General features: G+C 40.9%; 1 protein-coding gene across 3 annotated transcripts in view; it reads left to right on the forward strand.

Moving 5' to 3' along the window:
• The window catches only part of LOC102450363 (melanopsin-like), a 95,553-nt gene that overhangs the window by 52,138 nt on the left and 30,467 nt on the right, over positions 1–12,948 (forward strand). For all 3 annotated transcript variants that reach the window (XM_075929613.1, XM_075929614.1, XM_075929615.1), the window contains one exon: positions 6,778–6,952. In XM_075929613.1, coding sequence (XP_075785728.1) covers positions 6,778–6,952 — 175 coding nt within the window. The remainder of the gene's footprint in view (positions 1–6,777; positions 6,953–12,948) is intronic.

Genomic DNA, 12,948 nt, shown 5'->3' on the forward strand with positions numbered 1-12,948 from the left:
GGGTGGGCTAGGGAGGTATCTAGCTGAATGGCATCAAACTAGCACATACTTACATTGCATTTTCCAGAAACAGCTTAAGCCTTGGATCTCCATTGAACCATTAGCTTTGTTGAGAATTGCCATAAAATTTCACTCTAGATAGACAAATGCCCTTAAGGGTGGCAAGATCCTAGAGCATCCAATATGGCTGGTTGTCATTATTTGATTGTTAGCTATTGCATGGCTAAAATAAGAGAACCATGAAAATAGAAAACAAACCCTAAATTGGAATGGGATTGCAGCAATAACCTTACTACTACACGGGAACTGGAAAGCAGAAGATTCCATAGGCAAACTATTTGTCTGAAAATGTTTGCCCCTCCAAATAAGTTTTTCACTTTCAAAATTTTGAACACCTGCTTAATTTCAGAAGACTGTCAAATGTTTTGAGTGTGCAGTAAAAATATGAGTACTACTTTACTTCTTAATTGGTGTTTACTAATAGTGACTAGCCCTTCTGCACTGATTTTTCTGGCCATCACTACACTAAAGAGTTTTTGTGGAAAAATGGCTGTTTTTCTGCAAAAACTCGCAGAGTATCCACACCTCAAGTGCATTTTTGCGCAAGTAAATCAAAAGATCAGAGGGTGTTTTGTGAAATTGGTTATCCTCATTCTACGAGGAAGATATCAGAGGGGTAGCTGTGTTAGTCTGGAACTGCAAAAGCGACAAGGAGTCTTGTGGCGCCTTATAGACTAACAGATGTATTGGAGCATAAGCTTTCGTGGGCAAAGACCCACTTCGTCAGATGCATTGTCACTTCTACAAGGAAGAACACCTTTTTACGCAAAAGCTCTTCTGCAAGAAGGCATGTGTGGATGGGGAAGAAAGGTTTTTTGCGCAAGAAGAGGGAAGAGGTGCCCTGGTGGCCATTCTGTCCATAGCAATCAGTGCTTACTTGTGAGAGAGCATCCAGGCAGTCTGGACACTCTCTTTTGCAAAAGCGCATTGCTTTTTCGATGCGCTTTTGCTGTGTGGATGCACTTTCGTGCAAGAAGTTTCTGCAGAAGATCTCTTCCAACAAAAGCTTCTTGTGCAAAAAGCCTGCAGTCTAGATGTAGCCTCCGTCTATGGGGACCAAACTGTTGAAAGCCTGGGGAAGAAAAAGGAAAGAGTCAGTCAGGAGATCTGTCTTCTAAACATAACTATTATAAATAAAGAGCTAGCGAAGAATCAAAAATTGCCAATATCTTAATTTGTTTTCAAGAGGCATCTGCCCAGACTGCTTACAGGGATATGTCAGAAGCCACCAGCTTCCAGCAGTTTGTAGAAATGGAAGGCTTCTGTAACCAGAAAGTATAGTATGAAGCTGGAATTTATGATCCAAAGTGTGTTTTCCCCATTATTCTATATTTATATTTATATTTTATGTCTACAAAGTGAGAAATTTCTGTTCTCTAAATAAGTACTTTGTATATTGAGTAGAATTCCTGAACCAAATCATTTATGGGGTAGAGACTTCTCAGAAGTGCTTGATTTTATTCTCTTTTGAAGTTGGTGGAAATGTCCTATTCATCTTAATAGCAGCAAAGTTAGGCCACCACTGAGCACTCTTGAAAATGCCTCTCTCCCTTTTCCATCTTTATTTCCATGACTACTGACATCAGAGGTGTTCATGAAATCATTGTGAAAGCGCTTTATAGGTCTGAGAATTATCCAGTCAGAGAGTAGATGCAATATTGTGTCAGGTAGGAGAATTAATCATGTGGACCAAATAGAATGTTACAAATAGCAAATAAGTTGACACAGTGAATAGTTTACAAGCAATCCACTGATGGAAATACATTTGCATATATCATTCCTCAGTGAGTCTGTTGAATGAGCAAATTTGCAAAGATCAAAGTCTGTTTATGGATAATTCACAAGTGGTGAAATGGGTAGGATTAATCAAATCATCCTTCCAGCTCTATCACAAAAAATGAGACATTTTGTTCAGTTTTTGACTATGAACCAAACAATTTTGTCTTTGATCTTCCGACTTGAATGAAACCAACTTTTGCTTTTTTGACTCTGATAGGTTTCGATGGGTACACATGAGTCAGAGGGTCCAGAAATAGTGAACTAAAGAGTTCGCACACAGTTCAAAATAATAGTGTGGGGCCCACAGTGCAGGATGTTTCCTTGTGCTGAGAATTGCTGTTGGTAGTGAGATTAATTTTTTAAAAGAAATGAAAGATGCCTATTTACAATATATTACAATATTGTATTAAAGCAAGCCAAAAATGAATGACTGCATATAATAGAAAAAATAGTGCTGATTCAAATTACAGTCATAGTAACATCTCAAACTTCTTTAATATTAATGGCATGTATCTTTTTTACTTTTGCTGAGGTCCAGTGAATCTTGTGGAAGTTCATTAATTGGACTGAACAAGTGTTTATTCTGAAAATCTTTACATTGCAGATACCTGCTGAAAAGGCAATATCTGAATGTTGACTTACTCATTGTGGGATTACCGGGAGTTGAACAAATTTGAAAAGATAATTTGTCACCAGAAATATTTGTGTTAAATTGAGATGTTCATTTTTCAATAAGCTCCACTTGAGATGTAATCAGCTACGTTTCCTAATACATCTCATCATTTTTCTAGTACAACTAAATACAATTAAGTACAAATAAGCTTCACAGAACTAGACTTGAAATTTTGAATATTCAAATTTTAGTTTAAAAGTTTAGCATTAATTTCATTTTAGAAATATTATGGTTATTTTCACTGTGATTTGGAGAATTTTTTTAAATTATTGATCCAGAACAAATAACAACTTTTTCATTCTGTTTGTGAATCTTTTTCAACAGATCACAGTTTTCTCAAATGTATTTGTTAAAAAATTATTCACCAATTAATTTCTACAATGAAGTCTTGGTCTATAGCTTATTCTCAAGCAGTTCTTTGCAAGTATTCAATATATGAAATTTGATTGCTTTCTTATATGTCAGTTTACAGAAAAATCGTCATCCAGTAAGTGTGTATTTCAACCTGCATCCAATTTTATAATATACATTATGAAAGAGAACTTAAAATCTACGTTAGCTTCAATGTCCCACTCTAATCACCTCTGTTTCTTGATCCACTTGTTCCTCAAATGCCTCAGGAAAAAGTTTGATTTATAGTGTGTCCTAATGGCAGTCTGAAAGAAGGATGGCATAGGTGCTCTCTCAGATAATGTAGCCCTAAGCTAATCAGGTCTTTTGAAGGTTAAAAGAGACCTTAAATTCTTCATGTTCATGTAGCTCCAATGTTTTAATAAGCAGACTGCCAATAGCTTTAGTAATTGAATAGTGCTGGGAGAGTGCATTACAACAATCTAGTCCCCATGTGAAAATGGAATGAATTATGAGAGCAAAGAAGCGGTTGTACTTGTCTTCCTAGTTGCAGACAGAAAACAAGTGCTCTTGGCCATAATCCTGCAATGAGCTCCACAGGGCAGATCCTTGCAAACGCTCAGTACTACTGAAGTCAGGGAAGAGCTCTGCAATTGCAAAAGTGGGACTCTTCGCAGGAAGAGAATTTAAAGCTATGTCTAGACTGCTGCTCTTTTCCAGGATACTGGAAGTATCCCAGAAAAGCTCTGCCGCATCCAAGGAACGCATCCACTTTTCCAAAAAAAAATTCGGAAAAGCAGAGGCGTTCTTTCACCATCCCTGTAAACCTCGTTTCACAAGGAAGAAGGGATGGCTCGAAAGAAAAGGTTTTTCCAAAATTTGGCACCATATATATGCACCAATTTTTGCAATTTGCGTATCTTTTTCTTACTTTTCTTTGTAGTACAGACCTAGCCTAGCACTCATTCAGGCCCAAATCTCCTCTAGGCATTAAGGCATTAAGTATCCATTCCATTGTCATAGAAAGGTCAGAGATGATGTAGACACAAATCTGGGGGTCTCCAGACTACTGAATATGCTGCAGTCTATCTTGGATTTGCAGCTCCCATGGCAAATTTTTGTTTTTTATTCATGGGAGAGCAAATTTCAGAATCATTGTTCTGAGGCCTATGTGAACATTTACAAATATAATATTTTTCTTGAGTTATGAATTAGCTGAAAATTCACTGTTTCTTCACACATTCCTGCATGCAGTGTTGTCCACTGTTAAACCTATAGGAAATGGGCAATAGGAACAGGAGAGCAAACATAGTTAAAACTGTGTTTAAAAAACTGAATTAATGTTTGAGCAATTTGTTGCTGTTGCAATATTCATTCAGCTCTATCATGTGCCTCTGGAGTCTCGCCCTCCTTCGCTCATCGGTGATACACAACGGACAACCACTGCTGCTATGTGCACTTGTGAATGTGGCTTGTCCGGTCTTAAGCCTTGTGTGTTTTTTGACTGTAGCAATATTTGCTGTTATTTTGTTGATTGCACTGGAATTTATCTGGAGTGATATGAGGTTATAGGTTTTTTTTATACAAGAGCAAACACATTGGGCCAAATTCTTTGTCCTTGAACAGTTTGCTTTGCATGACACATGCAGCCTTGGGGAGCTGGAATCTAGTCAAAGTGAACCAGCTGAGAATTGCTTCAGCAAAGAGGAACCGTCACTTGGCTTCAAGTCAACATGCTGGGCTGCTGTGCCAACTGTTCCCCCTCCCCCCATTATGGGGAGGAGGGAACACTGAGGGAAGGACCAAACTGTTGTGCCTTGTCTCATCTGCCAGATCGCAATTGGCATATGGTCTTGTGTGAAATGCAGCCAGCTGGCATGGATTAGCTGAGCCCTCTAGGCTGCTCTAATTTATGCTGGGGCTGAGCCAGCACAGATCAGCCCCAAAAGTTAGGCAGCCATAATGGTTACTTAAGGCCTGTCTATATGGCACAGCAATGTGCATTAGAGGAGTGTGAATTCTGAAGCACTCCAGGGTGTTGCACACTCAGGGAACATCAACACTGCAATAAAAAGCAGGCAGCAGGGCTGCAGGTGGCCTGCATCAGCCAACCCTGCCTAATGTGGCTCATGCTGATGGGCTACAGAATTGCAGTATCACTGCTCAGGGCATTCTGGGCTCTGAAACTTCAAGAGGGCAGTAGGTTTCAGAAGTCAGGAGCTAGTCTGAGCCCAAATGTCACCCTGCAACCTTTAGTCCTGCAAGCCCAAATAAGTGGACTTGGTCTCTGAGACTTGGGGCTACAGGCTTCCCCCCAATCCCCAGTGTACATATATCCTAATCTCCCTGTGCTATGCTAGCATGCTGAGGAACTTTTAATGTGTGCCAGCGGATCTGTACAGGCTTATTAGTGCACAACTCATTGCTGCACTTTAGAATTCACACCTCTCTAAGGGTATGTCTACACTACTCTGCTAGTTCGAACTAGCGGGGGTAATGTAGTCATCCGCAATTGCAAATGAAGCCCGGGATTTGAATTTCCCGGGCTTCATTTGCATGAAGCCGGCCGGCGCCATTTTTAAATGCCAGCTAGTTCGAACCCCGTGCCGCGCGCCTCATTCCACGAGGAGTACAGCTAGTTCGGATTAGAAGTCTAATCCGAACTAGCTACTCCATGCCGCGTGTAGCCGCGCGGCACGGGGTTCGAACTAGCTGGCATTTAAAAATGGCGCCGGCCGGCTTCATGCAAATGAAGCCCGGGAAATTCAAATCCCGGGCTTCATTTGCAATTGTGGATAACTACATTACCCCCGCTAGTTCTTACTAGCGGGGTAGTGTAGACATACCCTAAGAGTGTCTACACTAGCCCCCTAGTTCGAACTAGGAAGACTAATGTAGGCATTCGAAGTTGCAAATCAAGCCCGGGATATTTAAATCCCGGGCTTGATTTGCATCTTCCCGACCAGTCGCCATTATTGAAATTTACAAGTCTGGACCAACTGCCTGTGTCTACACGCAGCAGGGACCCGGTAGTTCGAATTAAAGCCCTAAATCAAACTACCTGTTATTCTTCCTGCAAGGAGTTTTAACAGGTAGTTCGATTTAGGGGTTTTAATTTGAAATACCGGGTCCCTGCCGCATGTAGACGCGGGCAGTTGGTCCGGACTTGTAAATTTCAAAAATGGCAACCGGCCGGGAAGATGCAAATCAAGCCTGGGATTTAAATATCCCAGGCTTGATTTGCAACTTCGAATGCCTACATTAGCCTTCCTAGTTTGAACTAGGGGGCTAGTGTAGACATACCCTAATATACCTTGCCATGATGTGTAGAAAGACCTTTAGACTGATACTAAACATTATGCAGCTTGTAAATACTTAGAGGGTACAAGCATCTTTTTGTTCTGTGTTTGTTCTGTGTTTGTCTAGCATGTTAAGGTCCTGGTCTGTGACTGAGGCTCCTAGACACTACCATGATACAGACAAATAATGCTGCTCCCATTCTTCTGTGCACAGAACAGATTTCCTCACAGGGGAGAATCTGACCCATTCTAGCTAAATAGCACTGTATTGATCTTTGTTTGCAGTCAAATTACCAACTAATCATTTTTTAAGTTGAGCATATTGCTAACATTCATTGTATTTTCAATTCTTGCTACTCATCCATGCATCCTTGCAATGGACTCTGTAGTTTAAAGGCACTGAATCCATCCGACATCTTTCCCTTTGTTTTATTGAGAGTTCATATCAGCCTTAACAAACTACTTCCAAGTAACCTGTAACCTTTATAAAACAAAACAAAAGCAATACTGAGATTACTGAAAGAGAGAACTTCTGTCTGATCACTTTCCAAACAGTGCTGCTACTGTCTGTGGTGGTGAGCAACTTGTAATGTTTACTTTCCTTGTCCCTTTCAGGAAAACCATTCGCAGTTCTGTTCCCTGCTTGCGATTTTTCATACGGGTATCAAAGAGCGATCTCTCATCAGGTTCTATAAATGAATCGTCATTCAGGGCTTCTGTCTCTAGTCATCGCTCCTTTGCCTCCAGGAACAAGAGTAGTTGTATTTCATCAGTCTCCACAGGAGAAGCAGTAAGTCTTTCCTATTTTCATGAAGGAAATCGGAAATAGAAAAGTCAGGTCCTCAGTTAATTCTCTAGAAATGTATCCCAAGTGAGATTTTTGCATCTGTTTCTGAAAGCCTTGGATAAACAAAGTTATTTCTCTATGGGAAATTAACTGGCCAGAATATTATTGTTTGATTTACTGATGTGATTTTTACCATCTGTTTCATTGTGGTTTTGTAAACATGGAATCTGGGGTGTCATAGCAGCTGGTGCTTTCTTTGCCTGGGGCATAAGTGACAAAGCGGAGGGATTTACGTGTAAAAGCACACCATTTTAATTCACATTAATTTAACAAAGATGTCTGTGTTTTTAGTTAAAATTATGAAAATTATGCTATCAATCTTTTTATTCTTTATCTCAGGTAGAATTCAATAGAGCATAAGCCTTGTAGACTTCATAGCCATAGAGCCAGATAGAATAGTGCTAAAAATAAACATGTCCCCTTGGGATCCCCCAGAGTGACTATTTACCATTCCCCTAACTCCTGAAAAGTCAACCTCCTGCCTGTTAAGGCTATACTCAGCACACCAGTGATCTGCATAGAGGATGCACCCAGCCAGTGCAAGCCCTCTCTAGGGACCTACTGTATTCTGCTATTTCTTATTCTGGTTCAGCACAGTGTGAAAGTTCACTCATCTCTTACTATCATCTAGAACAGTTACAAAGATGATAATTACTGTGACAAGTTGAAGTGAGTAAGATAGGCTTTAACCCCTTGGCGGTTCTTTGGCCTGGAAGACAATAGGATGTGTCACTTGCAAGCTACTTATTTCGAAGTACTGATATCAGAGTCAAAATACAATGACAAACTAGCCAAATATCAAAAGAGATACTTTAAGTCCTTCTGGTAAGATAGATTTAAAAAATGTGATCTAGGAAGCAGATTGATGAACATCAACAAGACCCGGGAGCATGACAGATCTGGCTCGAAGATGATCCTTTTCCCAACAGGTTAGAATATAAATTATTCAAAAATTCGATCAAACGCTGTCCATTCTGTTTTATCAAGACCACCTGAATGGCTTTCTTCTGCTAGTGTTAATTCTCAGAAAGCAAATAAATATGGATCTTTCATTATTATCCATAGCGATTGCTTTGTTGCCTTGTGGCGGGGCAGCACCACCCCGCACTGAAGCTAAAAGGGTTCACCTAGATCCAGGGGCGGGGCAGACCCTACCCCCACAGCCCTGCAGGGCATGCTCAAGAGTGAGGCCTGAGATAAAAGCAAGGGAAAGCAGGGAGTCAGGGAGGTAGCTGAAGGGGCAGGAAAACAGGGAAGAGATTATGGGCTGCCTCAGCCATCCCCGAAGCCAGACCTGCCAGCACTGGTCGCCTCAGGAGCTAAGCCTGTTGATACCACCGCTCAGGATCCGCAACCCGAACCACAGACCCCCAGACCTCACCTCAGTCGGGGGGGGGGGGAAAGGTAGGAAGCAGCCCAGGGTGGAGGAAAGACCCCCGGGAGGTCGGCGTGTTCCGGCAGGCACTCCTGCCGACCAGACAGTGGATTCTGTCACTGCCAATAGGGCCTTGGGCTGGGACTCGGTGGAGTGGGATGGCCCGGGTCCCCCTACCTCCCTAAGACCCCCCGGAGTCCAGCCTCCAGGACTGGGAAAAAGGCTTGACTTTATGGACTAGGCTGAAGGGCCGTAGTTCCCCTGAGTGAGGGGCATTGAACTTTGGGGGACAGGCCAATAGGTTGTATGCTCCCAGACCCAAGGTGAATCCACTCCAGGACTGGGGCATACTCCTTCACATTCCCCATTAACCACTAGATTTACAACAGTTTCAGGTTGTGTCTTGAGTAGAAACTGGAAATATTGCACTTTATTTTCTGCCTTATTCTCCAGTCTACATTTAGAAATGTGAAATCCTGCTTCTTGGTGAACTAATCCTAGCACCAGAAAGATTTGTAAACGGTGTTGTAAACAGATGGTCAAATAAACACATGAATAAAAAGATAATACTCATTGGCGAATTGAAGACATCTCGTTCAAGGCTGAAGAGATGCACAAAGGCTTTAGTTACAGACTTCTGGTAACGTAGCAAAGGGAATTGCCCTCATCCCATGCACACATTGAGGTCCTGTGTAACTTCATAAGCGCTAATAGCAAAGCTGTGTTTGGTTACTGTGAATGTAACTAGCAAGATTACCAACAAGCTTTGGAAGAAATAATTTATCTGAACTTTCTAAGAGTCCAAAGCTTGAAAAAAATCCTGTGTTTTACAAAATATGATCCTCTCTTCCCATATTCCAACCAGTCCTGAAAGCCACTCATAGTAGTCAAAACATTTGTTCATGGAAGCTCTAAACTAAATTACCCGACCATCATTTTGCATTCAAGATAGGTCGATTTTAATCCTTTGTAGATCCAAAGATTTGACATTAGGTGCATCTTATGTTCTGTATTTTCTTTAAATACATGATGGACACCATGGTTTTATTCTGAAATTGAAGAGCACAAGCAGAGTGCTGCACTTGCTTAGAACCCCACAGAATTCAATAGGGTTATATACGGCTAACCACTTTGCCCACAGGCTGGTAAGTTGCAAGATCAGGCCTTTAATCTTGGGAGAGGGGTAACTAACTGTAGTACAATAGTGAAATGTCTTGTCTCTTAAGAAAAAAATCTGTTGATAAGGCCATAATCAAAGACATTTATCTGTCCTATTTAAAATTATAGACCAGATTAAGATATGTGTTAAGCTTCTGGAGCTTTTCCAGACCGATTGTGCAGCTTTTTTAGTTGTACATCCAACTGAAATGGAATGTTATATCTTTCAATATATTTTCAGCAGCCCACGCTATTTGGATCAGGGAGCACGTAGAACAATAGTTTCCTGGATCGTGTTTGGGTTCCTAGATTCTACTGTAATACAAATTAATAGGGCAAGAACCACAGTGACCTACACTAGTCTTGTTACTTAAAGCACTCTCGGAAGACCTTCAAATATCATGGTGACTGATATAACCCAACCAATTGTTTGTTGGCCAGCCCTACTTCGTTGTAGAACTATACTTTCAGTAATAGCTAAGTGGTAACCTTTTCTCCTAGGTTTTATGTAACATTTACTGCAGAATTTCTTTTTAAGAGATGCTAAATTATTATTTTAGGAATTAAGCTAGATAGCCTACCCAATCTGTAGTGTTTCTCACATTTATTTGTCAGGCTAAGTCTTATATATGATAGTATTCTATACCAGTTTGTCCTTGACACAAAAGATTAATTTGGACAGAACCTCCCACCTTTCCAGGTAGCAATAGTCATGAGGTGTGTACTTTTGTAGATGAAGCACAGTCACTGTATCATTCTGACATTCAGTCTGCCCTGATTGAAACTCAGTTAGAAGTGTGCACTGGGATCATTTCAATATTCTGAAAAATGAGGACAACAAAGTAGCAAAAAGCCAAAAACCTGTCCCCTCCTTATATTAGCAAGCTGACACATGTCACTAATTCCAAGGGAGTTGTACCAGTTCTCTGAAAAATGTTACCCCAGACATAGCCAAAGGAAACAACATACTTAAACCCACATACACTGAACTGAGAATATCTGTTCCCTTTGAGTAGTGATAGAAATGTAGCCGTGTTGGTCTGGTGTAGCTGAAACAAAATACAGGACTATGTAGCACTTTAAAGACTAACAAGATGGTTTATTAGATGATGAGCTTTCGTGGGCCAGACCCACTTCCTCAGATCAAATAGTGGAAGAAAATAGTCACAACCATATATACCAAAGGATACAATTAAAAAAAAGTGAACATGTATGAAAAGGACAAATCACATTTCAGAACAGAAGGGGGTTGCGGGGGGGAGGGAGGGAGGAAGGTAAATGTCTTTGAGCTAATGATATTAGAGGTGGGGAAAGGTAAATGTCCCGTATTTTGTTCCCTTTGAAATTCTTGTGTGTGGTCAAAAAATCTTTCTACTTCAGTTCTAAGATAATCAAAACATTTAGCAGACATACAAAAACTCTGTCATGTAAAATCACTAACTGGCCCGGATCAAAGATACCTGAGAGTGTCTATTTGTTTGTTCAAGAATTTCTCCTAAACAGTAAGAGCAAGGGCCATCAAATTTGGTATGCAGCTTCCTCTTATCCTAACTTAAAGCAAGGTCAGTGTTTGGTTGTGCCAGGACAATGAGATGTATCTGGATGTTATGTTACGGTATCCTCTCGCACTGAGAATATCTCTCCAGGGGAGGGAATGACAGTTGTTAGGAATAGGCAGGTGTTAGTAGTGTGTGATTCGATCATTAGAAACATAGATAGTTGGGTTTGTGATGACCGGGAGAACCGTATGGTGATTTGCCTGCCTGGTGCAAAGGTTGCGGATCTCTCGAGGCATCTAGATAGACTTACGTGTAGTGCTGAGGAGGACATGGTAGTCGTGGTACATGTAGGTACCAATGACTTAGGGAAGAGTAGGAGACATGTCCTGGAGGTCAAATTTAGGCTGCTAGGAAAGAGACTGAAATCCAGGACCTCTATGGTGGCATTCTCTGAAATACTTCCTGTTCCACGCACAGGGCCAGGTAGGCAGGCAGAACTTCAGAGTCTCAATGCGTGGATGAGATGATGGCTTAGGGAGGAGGGGTTTAGATTTATTAGGAACTTGAGACACTTTGAGGATAAGGGGAGCCTATACAGGAAGGATGGGCTCCACCTAAACCAAGGTGGATCCAGACTGCTGGCAGTAAACATTAAAAAGGTTGTAGAGCAGTTTTTAAACTAAGAAATGGGGGAAAGCCAATTGGTGCAGAGGAACACGTGGATCAGACGGAGACTTCTCTTAAAGGAGAGTCCATTGATGGAGATTCTCTAGGTTTTAGTCAGAAAGAGAGGAGGGGAGATGATAAAGTATGGGCCAGATCAGACAAAAACCTAAGAATCTAATACATCAGGGAAGGGCAGACAGATAAACAGTGGCAATTTTTTAAAGTGCTTCTACACAAATGCTAGAAGTCTAAATAATAAGATGGGTGAACTAGAGCACCTCGTATTAAAGTAGGAGATTGACCTAATAGGCATCACAGAAACCTGGTGGAATGAGGACAATCAGTGGGACACAATCATACCGGGATATAAAATACCGGGACAGAATAGGTCATGCGGGTGGCGGAGTGACACTATATGTGAAAGATAATGTAGAATCAAATGAAATAAAAATCTTAAGTGAATCAACATGTTCCATAGAATCACTATGGATAGTAATTCCATGCTCTAATAAGAATATAGCAGTAGGATATATTATCAACCACCTGACCAGGACAGTGATAGTGACATTGAAATGCTGAGGGAGATTAGAGAGGCTATCAAAATAAAAATCACAATAATAATGGGGGATTTCAGTTACCCCCATATTGACTGGGTACATGTCACCTCAGGACAAGAGGCAGAGAGAAAATTTCTCAGTGCCTTAAATGACTGCTTCCTGGTACAGGAACCCACAAGGGTAGAGGCAATTCTCAATTTAGTACTTAGTGGAGCACAGGATCTGGTCCAGGAGGAAACTATTACAGGACCGCTTGGGAATAGTGACCATAATATAATAACATTTAACATTTCTGTGGTGGGAATAATACTTCAGCAGTCCAACACTCTGGCATTTAATTTCAAAAAGGGGAATTACGCAAAAATGAGGAGGATAGTTAAACAGAAATTAAAGGGTACAGTGACTAGAGTAAAATCCCTGCAAGCTTCATGGAAACTTTTCAAAGACACCATAATAGAGGCCGAACTTAAATGTATACCCAAATTAAAAAGCACAGTAAGAGACCTAAAAAGGAGCCACCGTGGCTTAACAACCATGTAAAAGAAGTAGTGAGTGAGAGAGAAAAAAGTTTCTTTTAAAAAGTGGAAGTCCAGTCCTAGTGAGGTAAATAGAAAGAAACATAAACACTGCCAAATTAAGTGTAAAAAATGTAATAGAAAAAGCCAAAAAAGGTTTGGCTAGCCA

The sequence above is a fragment of the Pelodiscus sinensis genome, chromosome 5, assembly GCF_049634645.1.
Source record: "Pelodiscus sinensis isolate JC-2024 chromosome 5, ASM4963464v1, whole genome shotgun sequence".
NCBI classification, from domain to species: domain Eukaryota; kingdom Metazoa; phylum Chordata; order Testudines; family Trionychidae; genus Pelodiscus; species Pelodiscus sinensis.